This window comes from Leptonychotes weddellii, chromosome 1, assembly GCF_054177405.1.
Source record: "Leptonychotes weddellii isolate Sample4059 chromosome 1, ASM5417740v2, whole genome shotgun sequence".
In the NCBI taxonomy this organism is placed as follows: domain Eukaryota; kingdom Metazoa; phylum Chordata; class Mammalia; order Carnivora; family Phocidae; genus Leptonychotes; species Leptonychotes weddellii.
The window spans coordinates 43,338,310-43,357,687 of record NC_138369.1 but is presented as its reverse complement, the minus strand read 5'-3'; the positions used below and the strand labels follow the sequence as shown (position 1 = coordinate 43,357,687).

Here is a 19,378-nt window from a genome sequence, read left to right as displayed (position 1 = left end):
CCCCAGGAGAGGGAGCTGCTCAGCCCTGCCTGTACCTTCCCATGCCTGAGGCCAGACCCCTCCTCTTTCTCAAAACTTTTCACTCTTTCCAGTCCTCTCCTTTCTTCATTTACCACATTTTTCTTGAACATCTACTAGCCCTTGAGCCACTGCAATGGACAAGAACTTGTGGGTCTGTCCTCATGGAGCTTGCGGTGCCTAACCCTGACACAATAGGCAGCTGCAAAGGGCGCCTGGGTGGCTCAGTTGGTTAAGCGACTGCCTTCGGCTCAGGTCATGGTCCCGGAGTCCTGGGATCGAGTCCCACATCAGGCTCCCGGCTCGGCGGGGAGCCTGCTTCTCCCTCTGACCCTCTCCCCTCTCATGCTGTTTCTCTCTCTCTCAAATAAATAAAATCTTTAAAAAAAAAAAAAAAAGGCAACTGCAAAGCCAAATGGCAGGTGTCCCAGTGAGGGAGGTGGAGGGAGATGTGGACCCCCAGAGGAGGGATGCCTGGCATAAACTCTGAGTGGGGAGAACATCACGGAAGACTTCCTGGAGGAAGTGACCTCTAAACTGAAACTGTGTTCCAGGCAGAGGGAATACATATGTGAAGGGCTAGAGATGAGAAAGAATGTGATGACTTTGGGGAGCTAAGAGAAGTTCTGCTGCTGCCCAAATCACACTCCGCAGCTCCCTCTGAAGGCTTTGGGTGATTTGTGCAGTAGGAGTCCAGAGTGTACAAGGGCCTTCGGGATGAAAGATTTGACTGTGGAATGGGAGGTCATCTTAAGTCACCGTGATGGGAAAGGGAATGCCGGCGGCCCCCACCTCCATGTAACAGCCCTTACCTGCACCCTTCTGTTGTGTGCCTCTCTCCAAGTGCTGTGATCTGGGCTTTCATGCCAGCCTGGCCCGCACCTTCCGGACCTACCTCTCGGCTGAGTACAACCTGGAGACCTCTCGCCACGAGGGGCTGGATGTCATCGAGAATGCGGTGGACAACCTGGATTCCCGAAGTGACAAGCACACAGTCATGGACATGTGCAACCAGGTCTTCTGTCCCCCGCTCAAGTTTGAGTTCCAGCCCCACATGGGGGATGAGGTAGGTTTCTCCCAGGAGCCCATGCTGGAGGCTGCTTCCGCCTCTTCTCCCAGGGGCTCCCAGAACATCAGTGGGAGGGGGACACCAGCTCCCGTTCACATACGGGACATTTCTCTCAGAGGCCTGAGGTCAAGTTCTCAGTCCAGGGGCTGCCCAGCTTAGGTGTTTACCACTAATATCCTGACTTTGCTGGCTGAAGTATCTCGCCTGCAGAAGTGCAGGACCTCCGCTCTCCCTCAGATCCTTCCCAGTTATGTGTAGACCCCAAGGGAGTCCCACATCGCCACACAGGCATCTCCCTGTCTTCCATCGGGTGACCTCGGATCACAGGAAGCTGGGCCTCACCTCAGTCACTCTGGCCAGCAGCCTTGCCGGGGCACTGCCTGTCCTCCAGTCCAGGAGGCGTGTCTCCAACTGCGCTCCCTTCAGTGTTTGTGCCCCTCAGCTCCTTGCAGTGTTCTGGAATAGATAAATAAGTACCTGGGGGAAGGCACTTGTTACTGGCCGCACTGGTTCCTCCAATTGTACAGAGGCCCTCATGCAAAAAGCTCCTTGAACTTTTCCTTTGCATCCCTCCCCACTTTCTTCATTTGCAAAAGAGAGGCCTTCTGCGAGGCCTCCCCACAGCCTCTGGCCCATCCCTCAGCCGTTGCGTCCAGCCCTTTGGTCCATCATCTGGACCTGAAAATTCTGGACTCAAAGTCACCACTGGTGACTGCCTAGTTAGTGGTAAATGACAGTCAATCACAGAGCCCTGTTCTCCCTTATGATCTCCCCTGAGTCACGCCAGACGGCCCAGCCCACAGGGTAGTAGCAGAGCCCTGGGGGGAGTGGGTGCAGGGAGAACAGTATTTGCGTCCACCTTCCGCTCCCGCGCCCCCTGAGAGTGCTCTGCCTCACTGAAGCACCTTCCTGCTGGGGCATCGGAGTGCTCCACTGAACGTTTCCATTCACCGTGCTTCTCATTGGCGTCTGTCCGGCTCTTGCTTTACCACAAATTCCTGCCTTGAAATGAGCTAGTCTCACTTAATGAGATTACATTAAGGCTCTTGGTAAACCCTCAAGGGCTGCGCACATCTAGAAGGCCATGACAGAGAGGCCACAACTTGCAATGTGAGAGGGTGGCCCTCGGAGGAGGAAGAGCCCCAGTTCCCGTCTGGTGTTGCCAGATGCAAGCTCTGTGATGTTGGGCAGGTCACTTCACCTTTCCAAGCCTGTCTCCTCCGCCATTGGTAGGGACGTCAGTGTGGCCCCGGCTGTGGCTCTACCCGGGTGGTTAAGAGCCCCGGGCAACCACATGTGGTGGCTGTCCTTTCGCAGGTCTGCCAGGTCAGTGCTCAGCAGCCCGTCCAGACGGAATTGCTCATGCGGTACCACCAGCTGCAGTCCAGACTGGCCACTCTCAAGATAGAGAACGAGGAGGTGAGTGGGCCCCTCTGCCCTGCAGGGGATTTCCTGACGAAGGCCTGGCTGTGCTGGAACCCTGGCCATGGAACGCATAAGAAATTAGGGTTCATCTGTAAGATAGATTATTACACGACGGGGGGGTAGTGCCTGGGTGGCTCAGTCAGTTAAGCATCCGACTCTTGATTTCAGCTCAGATCATGATCTCATGGGTCATGAGATGGAGCCCTACGTCGGGCTCCGCGCTAGGTGTGGAGCCTGCTTAAGATTCTCTCCCCCTCTCCCTCTCCCCCTCCCCCACTCTCACTCTCTCTGCCCCTCTCTCTAAAATAAATAAATCTTAAAAAAAGGATGGATTATTACATGACCATTAAAACTGGGCACACCAAGAATCTTTAGTGGCGTGGGGGGATGCTCACAGATGTTAAAGAAAAACAAAAAGTAGAACTCTGTGTTCAGTATTATCCTAAGGATGGTAAACTAGAGTAGGATCCTATGTGTCTGTGTTTATTCACAAGAAAAAAGCCTGGAAGGAAATACTTTGAAATGTTCATTGTGGTTATATCTGGGTAGAAGAATTACAGGTGATTTCTGTTTTCTTCTTATGCTTTATCTAGTATCTGCGTTGAGTTTGTGTTATTTTTATTATCAAAGATAGTTACATGTATTTTAAATGACACAATGAAATGAGCCAGGGCACACTAAACGTGTCATGGATTGTGAGCTCCAAGGAACATCTGTCTTATCGTGGCCAGCGTGCCTCCCATGGAGCTGGGGACACAGCATCATCACTGGGAGTGTACAAATGGAAACACCAGCTGCGGTGGTTCTATTTTGATGTGGACTGAGGAGTCCAGTTGGGAAACATCCTATTCCGGCCTGGATGCCTCCATGCGGGGAGGATGTCGACCAGCTGGAGGCCCCTGGAGAAAGGACACCAGGATGCGGGGAATGTCACCTAAAATCTTGGTCAGGTTTATCACTGAGGAGTGCAATCACAGCTGGAGGTGGGGAGTCATGGTCCCTGTTTTCACATCTCAAGAGGGCTGTCCTGGGCAGAGAGGGCTGGTTTGCTCTGTGTCTCCACAAAGGACAGAGCTAGGATAGACATGAGACAGATTGTCACGCGGGATGATAACGAATCAAAGCTGCCCCTGGGGGGAGGTTATACAGAAACGAATTATATATTTATGTTGCACACCTGAGGAGAGAAAGGAGATGAAGAAAGTGTTTTCTGTATTTATTTGTGTTCTACATCCTTCCCTGAAGCATTTTCAGTTGTTTACATGGAACAGTATATGCAAATCAATGTTGATGGGGTTTAAATTGGAAATCAGGGCCCCAGAGAAAATGAAGCAAATGTTCCTCTGTATGGGCCATGTATAGCTATGGAAATGCTCAATTTTGTACCTGAACTTCTGTTAGGCTATCTTAGAAAGAACTGATCCATTCATTTATACATTCAACGAGTATTCATTCAACTGGTATTTATTCAAGTATTTATTAAGCACATACTATGCTCCAAACACTGTGCTAGATGCAGAGTAAAGTGAATGAACAAGACACCATGGTACCTCCTCTCATGGAGATTATATTCTAGTGAGGAAAGATAGACAAAACACAAAAGCAAACAAACCAACAAATGAATGGGTACACACAATATCGAACAGTGATGCCCGCTAAGTCAGGAACAGTAGTCAGGGAGCTCTGATGTCACCAGGAGGTGACATTTCAGTTGAGATCTGAATGACAAGAAAGACTTCGGGTGACAACAATTTAACAACGAATGTAGACACAGTCTCCCCTGTCACTGTTTTTGGAGTGACCCTCCATCAAAGTATAGGGCACAAGTCAGTGAAGGGATGTTGCGAGGTCAGGGCTCGTGTGCTCTGCATGTGTAGCCTTCTGTGGGTCCCACTTGACTCCAGGAGAGAAGTTGGAGTCCTGGAGGACTGAGCCAGCGTGTGTCTTCCTCATTGTCTTTTCTCAGTCAGCCTTTTGATAAGTCAGGGGCGGGTAGCCAGAGAGCCTGTCCACTGAGGATGGCCCCTCATCCTATCTAGACTTTGTCCCCTCTTCTCTCTGGATGAGCCCTGAGAGTATTTCTAATGTCATCCCTCTTCAAGAGACCTTCCTCCCCATAGAAGGAGCTAGTTTGGGGCCATATAATCAGGAAAAGAGAAACAAACCTAGAAACCCAGGTTCCTTGTTCGTCACAACATTCTCCAAGGTTCTCCTCAGCAGAAGCAATCCAATAAAATGACTTTAGATTGGGCAACGTGGGTTCTCACCCCAGCCAGCTCCCTGGCCTTACTTTTCACATCAGTATAATGGGAATGATCGTCTTTGTCCTGCCCACCTCCTGTAGGCTTTACATGGAAGAAATAAAGTGGGCAAAGGGACTTTGAGGGGTCAAAGGTGTTCCGAGGCAGAAGGGTTTTTGTTGACGTGCTGTGTTTCTCCAGGTTAGGAAAACCCTGGATGCCACCATGCAGACCTTGCAGGACATGCTGACCGTGGAGGACTTCGATGTCTCTGATGCCTTCCAGCATAGTCGATCTACAGAGTCTGTGAAGTCGGCTGCCTCCGAGACCTACATGAGCAAGATCAACATTGCCAAAAGGAGAGCCAACCAGCAGGAAACAGAAATGTTTTATTTTACAGTAAGTGGCGTCTTGGACCCAGAACCCACTATCTGCTGACCTGCTGGCAGTGACTTTTGGGGAGCAGCCCAAGCTAGTGGGAACCAGCAACACCATGTGAATCAGTGAGAGCTAAAACGTTCCCAACATGCTTCTCAAATTAAGGTGTCTGGCTTGGCTTTGTAAAATGCAAAAAAGTGAATTACCAGTGGGGAGCATCAGCATTGATCCTGGATTAATGGTTATTACAGCTAACCTAGGAAAAAACCAGAGAGTTGTGTTCAGTAAGGTGTGAGGAAAATGGCAAATGGAGCCTGGGGGAAGCCCCAGGTAACAGCCCTAAAGTTTAGTGTATGGTTGTCATGTTGAGGTGTCTTAAGTTGGGGTGTGGGCTTTGGAAACCATGCCCTGGGGGATCTGTGCAAATTGCTGGTGAGTTGTAAGCCCTTCATGTAAAATCCCAGATCACTTACATTCTATTCGGTTGGGGCAAGGAAGAACAAGGATAAGGGGCCTTGGGGCTTTAGTTCAACATGTGTTTAGTGAACATAGAATTTGGGGCTTGTAAGGGACCTCAAATCTTCTATCTGATGCTTGATCTCATTCACTCATATTCCTACCAAGAAGTCATCCAGTCTCTGCTTGAATAGCCCCAGGATGAAAATTTCCCTCCTTCCCCAAATAGCCCTTTTGTTTTGGCCTCTGGCTGGCTGTAGATATTATAATGTCTTCCCTCATCTCTGTTATCTTCAAAAATCTGCTTCACTAGGATTTCTGGTCATTGATCTTGATCCTATTCTCTGGGGCAACCCAGAGAGACTAATTCCACAAGACAGTCTCTGGCTTGCTTGTAGGGAGCTGGGTTTTCATGTCTCCAGGCTAACCATACCTGGTTTTGTAAATCCTGCCTCATTAGCTTTCATTTTGAGTGGCCTCAGCGCCCTAGACTCTTTGCCAAACATGTTCCTTTTGTTGATGCCTGTTCTAAAGTCAGCAGCGGTCTGACCAGCACAGGATAGAGCTAACCTTCCACCTCCTTCTGCCCTAATGCTTTTCATATGTCCTAAAATCATATTCTTTTTGTTTTGTTTTTATTTTATTTTAAAAATTTTAATTCCAAAATAGTTAACATGCAGTGTTAGATTAGTTTCAGGTGTACAATATAGCGATTCAACAATTCTATACATTACTCGGTGCTTATCAAGATAAGTGTGCTCTTAATCCCCTTTATCTGTTTCACCCATCCCCACCCCCCCCTCCCCCTGCCACCTCCCCTCTGGTAACCATCTGTTTGTTCTCTGTAGTTAAGAGTGGTTTTTTGCTTGTCTCTTTTTTTCCCCTTTGTCCATTTGTTTTGTTTCTTAAATTCCACATATGAGTGAAATCATATGGTATTTGTCTTTCTCTGATTTATTTCACTTAGCATTATACTCTTTAGATCCACCCATGTTGTACAAATGGCAAGATTTCATTCTTTTTTTTACGGCTATGTAATATTCCATTGTATGTATATGTATGTGTGTGTATATATACATATACGTGTATATGTGTGCGTATGTACATATATATATACCACATCCTCTTTATCCACTCATCATCAGTGGACACTTGGGCTGCTTCCATAATTTGGCTATTGTAAATAAGGCTGCAGTAAACATAGGAGTGCATATGTCTTTTTGAATTAGTGTTTTTGTATTTTTTGGCTAAATACTCAGTAGTAGAATTACTGGATCATATGGTGGTTCTATTTTTAATTTTTTGAGGAACCTCCATACTGTCTTTCACAGAGGCTGTACCAGTTTGCATTCCCACCATCAATGCACGAGGGTTTTTTCCACATCCTTGCCAACACTTGTTGTTTCTTATGTTTTTTATTTTAGCCATTCTGACAGGTGTGAAGTGATAGCTCATTGTAGTTTCAATTTGCATGAGTGATATTGAGCATTTTTCATGTGTCTCTCAGCCATCTGGATGCCTTCTTTGGAGAAATGTCTGCTTATGTCTTCTCGTTTTTTAATTGGATTATTTGTTTTTTGATGTTGAGTTGTAGTTCTTTATATATTTTGGATACTGACCTTTTATCTTTTAGTTTTATTGATTGTTTCCTTTGCTCTGCAGAAGCTTTTCATTTTGATGTAGTCCCAATAGTTTCTTTTTGCTTTTGTTTCCCTTGTCTTAGGAGACACACCAAGAAAAATGTTGCTACAGCTGTTGTTAGAGATATTACTACCTGTGCTCTCTTCTAGGATTTTTATGGTTTCAAGTCTTACATTTAGGTCCTTAATCCATTTTGAGTTTATTTTTGTGCATGGTGTAAGAAAGTGGTCCAGTTTGATTCTTTTGCATGTAGCTGTCCAGTTTTCCCAGCACTATTTGTTGAAGAGACTTTTTCCCATTGTATATTGTCTCCTTTATTGTAGATTAATTGAACATATAATTGTGGGTTTATTTCTGGGCTCTCTATTCTGTTCCATTGATCTATGTGTCTGTTTTGGTGCCAGTACCATACAATTTTGATCACTATAGCTTTATAGTGTATCTTGAAATCTGGAGATATGATATCTGTAGTTTTGTTCTTCTTTTTCAAGATTACTTTGGCAAATTATTTGGGGCCTTTAGTGGTTCTATACAAATTTTAAGATTATTTGTTTTAGTTCTGTGAAAAATACTGTTGGTACTTTGATAGGGATTACATTAAATCTGTAGATTGCTTTGAATAGTGTGGACATTTTAGCCGTATTAATTCTTCCAATCTATGAGCATGGAATATCTTTCCCTTTGTTTGTATTGTCTTCAGTTCTTTCGTCAGTGTTTTATGGTTTTCAGAATATGGTTTTATGGCTTTCACCTCCTTGGTTAAATTTATTCCTAAGTATTTTATTTTGCAATTGTAAATGGGATTGTGTTCTTAATTTTTCTTTCTGCTACTTCATTATTAGTGTATAGGAATGCAACAGATTTATGTATATTGATTTTGTATCCTGTGTCCTTACTGATTTCATTGATCAGTTCTAGTAGTTTTTTGGTGGAGGCTTTAGGGTTTTCTATATACAGTATCATGTCATCTGCAAATAGTGAAAGTTTTGTTTCTTCCTTAACAGTTGGACACCTTTTATTTCTTTTTGTTGTCTAATTGCTGTAACTAGGACTTCCAGTATTATGTTGAATAAAAGTGGTGAGAGTGGACATCCTTATCTTGTTCTAGATCTTACGGGAAAAGCTCTGTTTTTCACCGTTGAGTAGGATATTAACTGTGGGTTTTTCATATATGGCCTTCAGTATGTTGAGGTATATTCCCTCTAAACTTACTTTGGTGAGGGTTTTGATCATGATTGGATGTTGTGCTTTGTCAAATGCTTTTTCTGCATCTATGTTTTTATCCTTTCTCCTATTGATGTGATGTATCATGTTGATTGATTTGTGAATATTGACCCATTCTTGCAGCCCAGGAATAAGTCCTACTTGATTGTGGTGAATGATTTTTTTTAATGAATGGTTGGATTTGGTTTGCTAGTATTTTGTTGAGAATTTTCGCATCTCTGTTCATCATTGATAGTGGCTTGTAGTTCTCTTTTGGTAGTGTCTTTATCTGATTTTGGTATCATAGAATGAATCTGGAAGCTTTCCTTCCTCTTCTACTTTTTGGGATAATTTGAGAAGAACAGGTATTAACTCTTCTTTAAATGTTTGGTAGAATTCACCTGTGAAGCCATCTGCTCCTGGACTTTTGTTCGTTGGGAGTTTTTTGACTGATTCAATTTCATTGCTGGTGATCAGTCTGTTAAATTTTCTATTTCTTTCTGATTCAGTTTTGGGAGGTTATATATGTCTAGGAATTTATCTATTTCTTCTAGCTTGTTCATTTTGTTGGCATGTAATTTTTCATAATACTCTATTATAACTAAGATTATATAGATATATAAATATACATATGTTTAATATATATATATTTTTAAAGTCAATATCAGTTAAGTCTCTATTCCCTACGTACTGTCATTAAACCAGGCTACCTTCCTCCTAAAGGTGATGTCTTGGGTTGGTACCAATTAGATCCCCTCCTGATGGATTTAGTTCATGGCTCCATACTGTCAAGATCTTGTTCTGGTTGTTCAACATATGTGCTGTGTCTTCAGACCTTGTGTTGTCTGCAGAGTCAGTGAGTATGGCTTTCACACCTTAAAGTTTGTCAAATAAAAAAACCAGGGGGTATGCCGGGGCCCAGGCCAAAGACGGAGTTGTTTAAAACATGCCATGGCTGATGTTGATCCACTAATCAGCACTTTTAGCTTGTGGTCATTTAAATAGTCACAAACCCACCCAGTTCTGACACCCAGCTCCACCTTGTGATAGGCCTTGTTGAATCCCTTGTTAAAAACATGGATAGCGGCTCTCTGCTCCTCCCCCTTCGACAGATAGCCGCATCTTCTGGTGCAGTGCCAGCCACATCCCCGAGACACGATGGTGAAGGTCACAGTGAACGAATTTGGCCGTATTGGGCGCCTGGTCACCAGGGCTGCTTTTAACTCTGGCAAAGTGGATATTGTCGCCATCAGTGACCCCTTCATTGGCCTCAACTACATGGTCTACATGTTCCAGTATGATTCCACCCATGGCAAATTCCACGGCACAGTCAAGGCTGAGAACGGGAAGCTTGTCATCAATGGAAAGTCCATCTCCATCTTCCAGGAGCGAGATCCCGCCAACATCAAATGGGGTGATGCTGGTACTGAGTATGTTGTGGAGTCCACTGGGGTCTTCACCACTATGGAGAAAGCTGGGGCTCACTTGAAGGGCGGGGCCAAGAGGGCCATCATCTCTGCTCCCTCTGCCGATGCCCCCATGTTCGTGATGGGTGTGAACCATGAGAAGTATGACAACACTCTCAAGATTGTCAGCAATGCCTCCTGCACCACCAACTGCTTGGCCTCTCTGGCCAAGGTCATCCATGACAACTTCAGCATTGTGGAGGGACTCATGACCACCGTCCACGCCATCACTGCCACCCAGAAGACCGTGGACGGCCCCTCTGGGAAGCTGTGGCGCGACGGCTGAGGGGCTGCCCAGAACATCATCCCTGCTTCCACTGGCGCTGCCAAGGCTGTGGGCAAGGTCATCCCTGAGCTGAATGGGAAGCTCACTGGCATGGCCTTCCGTGTCCCCACCCCCAAAGTGTCCATCGTGGATCTGACCTGCCGCCTGGAGAAAGCTGCCAAATACGACGACATCAAGAAGGTGGTGAAGCAGGCGTCATAGGGCCCCCTCAAGGGCATCCTGGGGTACACTGAGGACCAGGTTGTCTCCTGCGACTTTAACAACAACACCCACTCCTCCACCTTCGATGCCGGGGCTGGCATTGCTCTCAACGACCGCTTTGTCAATCTCATTTCCTGGTATGACAATGAATTCGGCTACAGCAACCGGGTGGTGGACCTTATGGTCCACATGACCTCCAAGGAGTAAGAGCCCCCTGGACCACCAGCCCCAGCGAGAGCAAGAGGAAGAGAGAGGCCCTCAGCTGCTGGGGAGTCCCTGCCCCAACTTATCCCCCAAAACACTGAGAATCTCTCAACCTCCTCCGTTTCCATCCCAGACCCCCTGAAGAAGGGGAGGGGCTTGGGGACCCCTACCTTGTCATGTACCATCAATAAAGTATACTGTACCCAGCCAAAAAAAACCCAAAAAACAAAAAAAACACGGATAGCATTTCCTCAAGCATCACTGTTTGACTTTGTTGTTTTCAAGAAAGAAAATGAAGCTGGTCTTAGTGAGTCAGCCCATGCCAGTTTCTGGGCTTCAGCACTTCCACTGAGGACCTACTGTGTGTACAAAGAGAATTTTATGGGTTACAAAGATTAAGTAAGGAGTGTGTATGAATATTAATTCCCTTTGGCAGCAGAAACAAAGAAATCTGGGTGGTAGAAGCAGAGAATGGGGTCTGCATGCTTGAACTTAAAAGACAGAATTCACCGATGTTCATGATTAAGGGTCATGGATGTTATATTTTAATTTTAATATTTACTCTATTAACCTGGTTGGTGAGTACACTTCATGACCTGATGTTGTGACATTATCTTAGGCATTTTTGAGGACATAATACTCCTTTTAATGCAAACATCAGTACAATCTGATGGCATTCTTTCCATCATGAGTCACATCTGAAGCCCAGATGAAGCTTGGAAAAAGTAGGCAGAGTTCATGGGCCCCAGAGCCCTGGGGTATAGTTTCCACTAACCAGTGAATAACCCACCAAGGTGTGCGTTCTGTGTTTGGGATTCGAGCTTCAACTGCCAGGGGCAGCAGGGCATGATGGAGAAAATACCTGCTCAAAACTCAGCTCTGCTTCTTGTGATGAATTTTTAAACATGGGATAAGAGTAGAGGGTGTCAATACTGGAAGCATCCAAGAGAGCCTGGGGGAGGGAGAGCAGTTATCACACTGAAGTATGCATTCGAATCATGTAGGAAGCTTGTTAAAATGTAGGTTCCCAATATACCACCTGCCCCGAGGTAGGCCCTGGAAATTTGAACACGTCTAGCCTCCATGGTGTCTTCTTCAGGTGTAAAATTAAGGGTTCGACTCACAGTCTTCTTGAGCAGGAATCTGCTAGCCAGCCGGGGAGGAAGCCACTGGCCTGCATCACACTTGGAGAAATGCTGCTGTCAGGAGGCAGGGGGTCCTCTGCTCAAGGTGCCACACTAAGTGGCCACAGCTCTGAGCTTCTGTCTCCTTCTGACTAGAATGGGAATGATGATGCCCCCCACCTTTGCTATCCAGGTTTGTGATGCAGACCAAAGGTACAAGCCTGAAAACTGCTGAGTGCTCTACAGGTACAAGGAGGAGTGGATCTTAGTAACCAGAAGACAAGGTCCTAGGAACTAGGGACTCTGGCTGAGGAGAGAGGACACCACCATCTCCTGCCAGCCCTACTGTTCCAGAAACCTGCCAAGTTGGGGCCAGGGTGGGGTGACCCCTGTCTTATCTGAGCACATGTCAGCCCCCACCCCATGGGCCTTTACCCTACAACTGCCTTCCAGATGCTCCTTTACAGGTTGTATTGAGGTGGTCCCAAGCCGCTGTGGTTCACTTGTTTGCTCCTCTGCACCCCTTTCTGAGCCTTCTGGCTGGGGATAAAATGGATTTCTTTGTGAGAAACTAGCTGGCAGCTCTGGGGCAATCATACCACCCTGTGCCTTCATTTTCAGGGCATTTGCAATTGCCGTTCCGTCTGCTGAGAACGCTCCATCCCCCATGTGCCGGTGTGTCCCCACACGGCCCCTCCCTCCCCTCCTTCGGGCTTGGGTTCACAGGGCAACTCTGCCGTGAGGTCTAACCCCATCCCTGCCTAATTTTTATCCACAGCATTCACCAGCAGCTGACCAATTGTGTATTTTACTTTCTTTATTAGCTTGTTGTCTCTTCCCTCTCTTCCGTGTCAACCCCCATGAAGTTTCTCAGCACTGGCTCTATGCCAGGCATAGCGGTAGGCACTGGGGGGCCGAAAACCAACTGGGTGTAGACCCCGCCAACAGTGGCTCACAGTCTGGCAAAGACACACCCCAGCAGAGGGGTTTCCGGGCCTGGGTTTGGGTGATACAGGGTGAGCCAAGGAAAGCCAGTACTTGTGTAGGGAGAGGGGTGGCCGAGGCCCAGCTGGATTTGGGCGCAGGTAGATGTGTTTCTGTTCTGGTGGCCCCTGTCCGTCTGTTCTGCTCTGACGTGCGTTGTGCTTGACAAGACCCCTGAAGGAGAGGCAGCCTGGGGGCCCTAGGGACCCTGGGCAAATCAGTTCCCTGTACCAGCCTCACCTGTCTCCTCTGTAAAAAGAAGGAAATTTTGTCCCCCAATGCAGTTCACGTTATTTTAACAGGAATGTCTTTAGGGGCCTGCAAAGCCCCTCCTCCTTCCGAGTGGGGCCAGATGAGAGAAAGGCTCGTTAGGAGGTTCCTCTGTGACGGATCTGATAAAGCGCTCTCGCCTCAGCTGCGTGCTTCCAGAGACGGTTCCTATTTTTATTGCTCGTGGCCCAGAAGCACAGCAGAGCCTGAAGACTAAAGAAGCTGTCTGCTATCCCACCCCCTCCCCGCTGCAGTCCTCACCTGACAAAGTGCCTTTCATCACTCACATTGCCCCCGAGCTTTCTTTGTGTTCCCCAAACTGGCCTGAAATGCGTAGGCCGGGACAGCTTGTTCGGTAGAGCTGGGGTCTGATGGAGAAGAGCAGAGGGGCAAGTCAGAGGCCCCTCTTTTCCCCATGCTGGGGTCCTGGAGGGCGGTGCCATCTCCCTTCGACCTCCCCGGTGCCCAGAGGTTGGTTCCAGCGGTGGAGACCTTGTGACTTGGCCCTGCAGTCTGTAATGCCCATGTGCCTTGTGTCTTACAGAAATTTAAAGAATATGTGAACGGCAGTAACCTCATCACTAAGCTACAGGCCAAGCATGACTTGCTCAAGCAGACCCTGGGTGAAGGTGAGTTGGTTGGGGGGCAGAGGCCTGTGAGGAGTGCCTGTTTTGTTGTGGCCCCTTGAGCTGTTGCACTTGGGGCTCTTGGTAGAATGAGGCCTGGTGCCAGAGCCAGCGGGCAGGACGGGGCAGGCTGGTACAGATGCCGATAGGGGTCTAGTCTGGCTGCAGAAAACACGGGGAAACCAGAAGTGTTAGTTTAGGTTCTGGGGGAGGGTCCAAGGCAAAGTGATGAAAGGGGTCCCCAGTAGGAAGGGAGTGGGAATCCAGGAGCACAGAGGTCCGCACGGATGCTTGTCAGCAGATGCTATTTGCCAGGAATACTAGTGGAGTGCCTGGCCAGGAGGCTTGGTCCAAAAAAGAAAACTCCATATATGGAAGGCAAAGTTTGGTCCTTGAGGGATGTGGGGAGTAGGCTTAAAACTTCACAAAGTCTTCCAGTGCCAGTTGGAATAAAATCCCAGTGCTCTCACAATACGTGAGGCCTCACATTGTTTGCCCTCTGCCTGTTTCCCTGAGCTCATTTATCATTCTGTACTCCTTTACTGTGCTCCAGCCCCACTAAGCTCCTTTCTGCCCTTCAAAACTCACCGAGCTTATTCCTGCCCCAGGGCCTTTGCATCTGCTGTTCTCTTTGCCTGGAATGCCCTTACCCCAGATCTCAGTATGGGTGGCTCCTTATCCTTCAGATATCACTTCCTTAGTGGAGACTCTCCTTGTCACCCAACCTCAAGAAATCACCACCTCTGTCCCAACACTCTCTCTGATTTTCTTCATCTCACTCATCACTATCCTATTTATTATTTGTTCATTTGCTTATTATCTTTGGTCACACCCCCACCCCAACAGTATCATATCTTCAATTGGAGTAGGGACTTCCTTATTTATTTTGTCCACCCCTTTATCTCCAGTGCCCAGAAGAGTACCTAGTCACAGAACGCACTCAGTTAATGGTCACTAAATGAATGTTGCATAGAAAAGTCATTAGGACATAACTAGGCCCCAAGGTCAGGGATGGTTTGCAGTAAATCCTGGTAGCCCTGGAAACTGATGTGTGGCTCCTCTCTGAGGGGAGGAGCTGACCTAGGGTTTCTGAAGTTGCTAGATGCTGCTTGGAGCCCCACATCCAGATATATTCTTGTATTCTGTTGGCAAGGGCAATTGGCTGAACGATGTGTTCTACCTAAAGGAAAAAAGGCATGGGGTCCAGGAAATAGGAGACCAACATGGGAGAGATGAAGGGAATTTCCAAGGTGATGATGCCAGGAGATCCCAATATGACAGCTTGAAGCAGGCCTAGAGATCACCTAAGTTTTTCAGGGAAGGAGGAGTGTGACAGATGAGAGTCAGAGTGGGGCATGGGGCTGGCACTCATTGGCCGTTGGGGGTTTGCCACCCACAACGTGTCCTTGCCCCCCACTGGATCACTCTCTTCTCCAGAGGGGTGCACATTCTAGTGGCTGTGCCCTGGCCACCCAGGTGTTCCCTGATGCTGTGCAGTCGGCACCAGTCAAATGGGTAGCTGGAATCTGCAGATGCTTGGCATTTGTGAGCCCCATGCTTTAGAGGAAACAGTGAGAAATTAAACCATTTCCCAGCCCCAAGGCTCTTATAATCTAGTGAGGAGACAGTTCACAAATTCATAAAAAATCAAAAGCAGTAACATTAAGTCACACAGAAACACTGGTTGAATTGCCAGATGAACAGGATAGACTCTGAGGGTCTGAGCCAGGAGAGGAAGGGATCACCCTGGGCCCAGAAGAGCCAGAAAGGCTTCAAGAAAGATGAATAACTAGGGCTTGGAGGAAAAACCAGGGTTTTAAAACTAATATCAGTAGAATTTTTTCAATCGGCTTTATTGACATGTAACTTCCATGCAATAAAATCTACCTATTTTGCGTAGAAATCAGTTTTAAAAAACATACACCCAGATCACGATATAGAACATTTCTGTCACCCCAAAAGCTCCTCTGTATCCCTTTGCAGTTAATTCTTCCTCCTCTGCCCCAAGCAACCACTGATCTGCCTTCTATTAGCAGAGATCAGTTTTGTGACTTCTGGCTGGGGAATTTCTGGGAGTGATAGAAATGTCCTGTATCCTGATTTGGGTGCTGGTTGGACACGGGTATATACATTTGTCAAAACTCATTGACTGGGGGTGAGGGTGGGGAGGAGTGAGTTGCAATGAGCTCTTTCTTCATTTTCCCTGACACCCCACTCCATTTTGCCCATCCCTGACATTGCCACATTGGGCCAGGTGAGTGGGACTGCAGAGGAGTAGGGCAGCGAAGAGGGCACCAAAGCAACGAGAATGGAGGGAAAGGGAAGAGGCAGAAAGTCCTAGAGAGGAGCTCAGATGGGGACAGGGGCAGTTCCCACAACTAGCATTGAAGAGGAGGATTTGTTTTATGGCCCCCCGGGGCCTGTTTCTCCGAGCCATGCACCAAAAGGCAGGTCCATGTGCGTTGGTGGCTACTTGTATTTTCAAAATCAGGTGCCCTGGATTTAGAAAACCAGATTTTCTTTTTAAAAATAAGATCCCAGGGTTCCTGGGTGGCTCAGTCGGTTAAGTGTCTGCCTTTGGCTCAGGTCATGATCCCAAGCTACACCTTGCTTTGAGATGTGATTTACCAGTCCTCCTTCTGAGTTTTAGGCTGAATAGCAATGAAAAACTGCAGGAAAATGCAGCTTCTGAAGTATAAGCGTCGCTAAGAAAGAGCCATCGAAAAGAATCTCCAGAGTCCTGTTCCCTGATAACCCAGCCGTGGAAAAGCCCCACTGTGCTTCTTTTGAAAACTGGGATGGGCCTTGTTAGACTGGTCAATTCTGGAGAGGTTTTGCATTTAAAAAAAAAATAGACTTTGTTTTAGGGATGCCTGTGTGGCATAGTCGGTTGAGCATCTGACTCTTGGTTTCAGCTCAGGACATGATCTCAGGATTGTGAGATCGAGTCCAGCGTCGGGATCCACGCTCAAAGTGGAGTCTGCTTGGGATTCTGTCTCTCCCCCGCCCTCTGCTCCTTCCCCCACACTCTCTCTTTCTCACTCGCTCATAAACAAGCAAACAAACAAAATCTTTAAAAATAAATACATAAAATAGAATAGACTTTGTTTTAGAATAGTGTTAGATTCATGGAAAGGTTGCAAGATAGTACAGTTAGTCCCCACACACTCCACGTCCAGTATTTCCTGTTATTGACATCAGTGAGTATGGTGTATTTGTCATAAGTAATGAACACTGGTACATTGTTATCTCTAAAGTTAATGAATTACCAAATTACTAAAAGAACGGCAGCTGAGACCAAATCTTGAGTCGCTTTTGTATCCCCGCTGCCTGATACAGGTACATGTGGATTCTTAGGGCACTGGGTGAAAGGGGAAGACGTGCACTGACTTAGATGGGTCAAGTTCTTGCCCACTGGGCAACGGGGGCATGAAAAAATTGCACAGGCCAGAGCAGGCTCAAAATCTCAGCTCCTTCGTCCTTTGGAGTGTCAGCGGATGATTTACCTCTACCTGCACATACTAACTCTTCCATCCAGTAGAAAGCTCTTCCAAGAGTGGGCTGGGGTAGGGTTACACCTGCATCAGTGGCCTTTTTATGTCCTCAGAGGGCTATTTTGTATTGGGAGGGACACTCTGAAAATTTTGGAAACAGGTGAGAAATACGGGGCCAAGCAGAATATTTTGATTGAGAAGATACAAGGTTGTTGTTTTTTTAATGAAGGGTATCATGTAATCCATTTCTCTCAAGTACTCTTTTGACAGCATAGCTCAAAGCCACAAGTTAGAGGAAACAGAAGCACTCACTTAGAAGCAAATTTTTTTTAACATGATTGATCCCACACACACAAGTCAAAATGCTTCTAGGTGTCCTGCAAATTGGCATTCCTTGTTGTAAATGTCACTGGCACGTCTTGGGAACAAGAACACACCCGTATATGCCCTTGGCTGTTGCTATGCTGTTTTATTGGCCAGAGGATTCTTAGTTTATCATCGTGTCTGAGTTTTAGATCTCTGACCTTTTTACTGCTCCGGGTAGTCTGTAAGCTCCAGGGTTTATACCCAAGATACGGGTGGCTTTTCAATTTACTGTAGCCCCTCAAGAATGAATAGTGCATTGTCTATAAAAGGGATGGGACATAACCTTTTCAGACCAAGATTTAATAGCACATTACAGAGCCAGTGTCCCACAAGGACCAGACAGTCTGACCTTCTGAAAATGACTGAACCACTGACTATAAAATATATTTTTAAAAATCCCAACAGGTCTCAGAAGGTAAAGGGTAGAAAATTTTTGATTTCTGAGTTAATAGAAAAAATATACATATAATATTTTATGAATTTTTATATTTATATACTTTGAAATTATATTTTTCATGTATTAAGTTAAACACAATATGTTATTAAAATTAATCTCACTTATTTCTCTTCACTTTTTGTAACACGGCTGCTAGAAATTGTGGCTTCCATTACATTTCTATTGGACAACCTGGCCTAGACGTTCTCTGCTGCACCATAACAGGAATGAAGTACTGAATCGTGCTGTGTGGGTGAACCTCAAAAGCGTATGCTAAGTGAAAGAAGCCAAATGCACAAGATAGCATGATTCCATTTTTATAAAATGTCCAGAATAAGCAAATCCATAGACACAGAGAATAGATGAGCAGTTGCCGTAGGCTGGAGATGGAAGGGGGGGAGGTCACTGTGAATTGGCACAAGGGTTCTTTTTCGTGTGAAGGAAATGTTCTAAAACTGAATTGCAGTGATGGTTGCACAACTTGACTATTTACTAAATAATTGAACCATGCATTTCAAATGGGTGAATTTTATGCTCTGTAAATTATACTTCAACAAAGCTGTTAAAAATAAAAAAGAAGGCAGTGACTAGGAGTCTGGAATTCCAGGGAAATGGAAGATCTGGAGATAAGAGTAGGGAGTCCTTGGTAAGCACTTTGGTCATGGTCAGGCAGATAAGGTGTGTAGAAAGAGATCTGGGTACACCTCCTGGGGCATCCCATCATTTAGAGGTTAGAGGTTGGGCAGATGAGGAGACAGCAAGAGAAACAGAGGAACAGCCTGTAGGGCAGGAGGGACACTTGGCAAGTGTGGAGTCATGAAAATCAAGGAGAAAGCTTTGTAAGAAGAAGGACGATTCACTGAGTTGTTGCCCAGAAGTCAGATAAGAGCAGAGAAGACAGTGGATTTGTCCACATGGAGCTGGCAGTCTCTGTGGATGGTGAGGCCAGAAGCCAGCCTCAGTGGGGTGAGCGGGGGGAAGCAAGAGGGCTTCCTAGACAGCTCCTTCAGCAAGCTTTGCTGTAAAGGAGAGAAATGGGGATGGAGTTGGAGGGAGAAAGGGGGCCCAGGGGAGGTTTCAAAGCTAGATTATACATATCCAGAACATGTTTATAGACGGATGGAAATGATCCAGAAGAAAGGAGATTGGTGATGGTTGGGGTGGTGGGGGGTACTTGCAGAAACAGAGCACCCGAGAAGGGCAGAGAGGCTGGGACTGAGAGCATGCGGAGGTCTGGGCCTTGACAGAGTCCGGATGCTTCTCTGGGGTACCGGAGAGGAGAGGAGGTAGAGAGTGGATGAGCAGGCACAGGTAGGTGTGTGTGTCTTAGGGAGGCATGCCAAGACCTGTCTTACTGATTTTCTTCTCCAGTGAAGGAAGCAAGAAGGTCTTCAGCTGAGAATGAAGGCAGGAGGGGTTGGAGTGGGGGTGTGGCTGGGTTGAGGAACAACAAGAGGTATCTTGTATCTGTTGCTCTTCAGGGCCAAGTCT

General features: G+C 46.6%; 1 protein-coding gene and 1 pseudogene across 7 annotated transcripts in view; both read left to right on the top strand.

Moving 5' to 3' along the window:
• SRGAP3 (SLIT-ROBO Rho GTPase activating protein 3) overlaps window positions 1–19,378 on the top strand; it is a 331,526-nt gene that overhangs the window by 263,072 nt on the left and 49,076 nt on the right. For all 7 annotated transcript variants that reach the window (XM_081821625.1, XM_081821634.1, XM_081821662.1 and 4 more), the window contains 4 exons: window positions 863–1,084; window positions 2,405–2,506; window positions 4,954–5,151; window positions 13,510–13,594. In XM_081821625.1, the coding sequence (XP_081677751.1) occupies window positions 863–1,084; window positions 2,405–2,506; window positions 4,954–5,151; window positions 13,510–13,594 (607 nt within the window). The remainder of the gene's footprint in view (window positions 1–862; window positions 1,085–2,404; window positions 2,507–4,953; window positions 5,152–13,509; window positions 13,595–19,378) is intronic.
• Window positions 9,574–10,793, top strand: LOC115942047 (glyceraldehyde-3-phosphate dehydrogenase pseudogene; annotated as a pseudogene).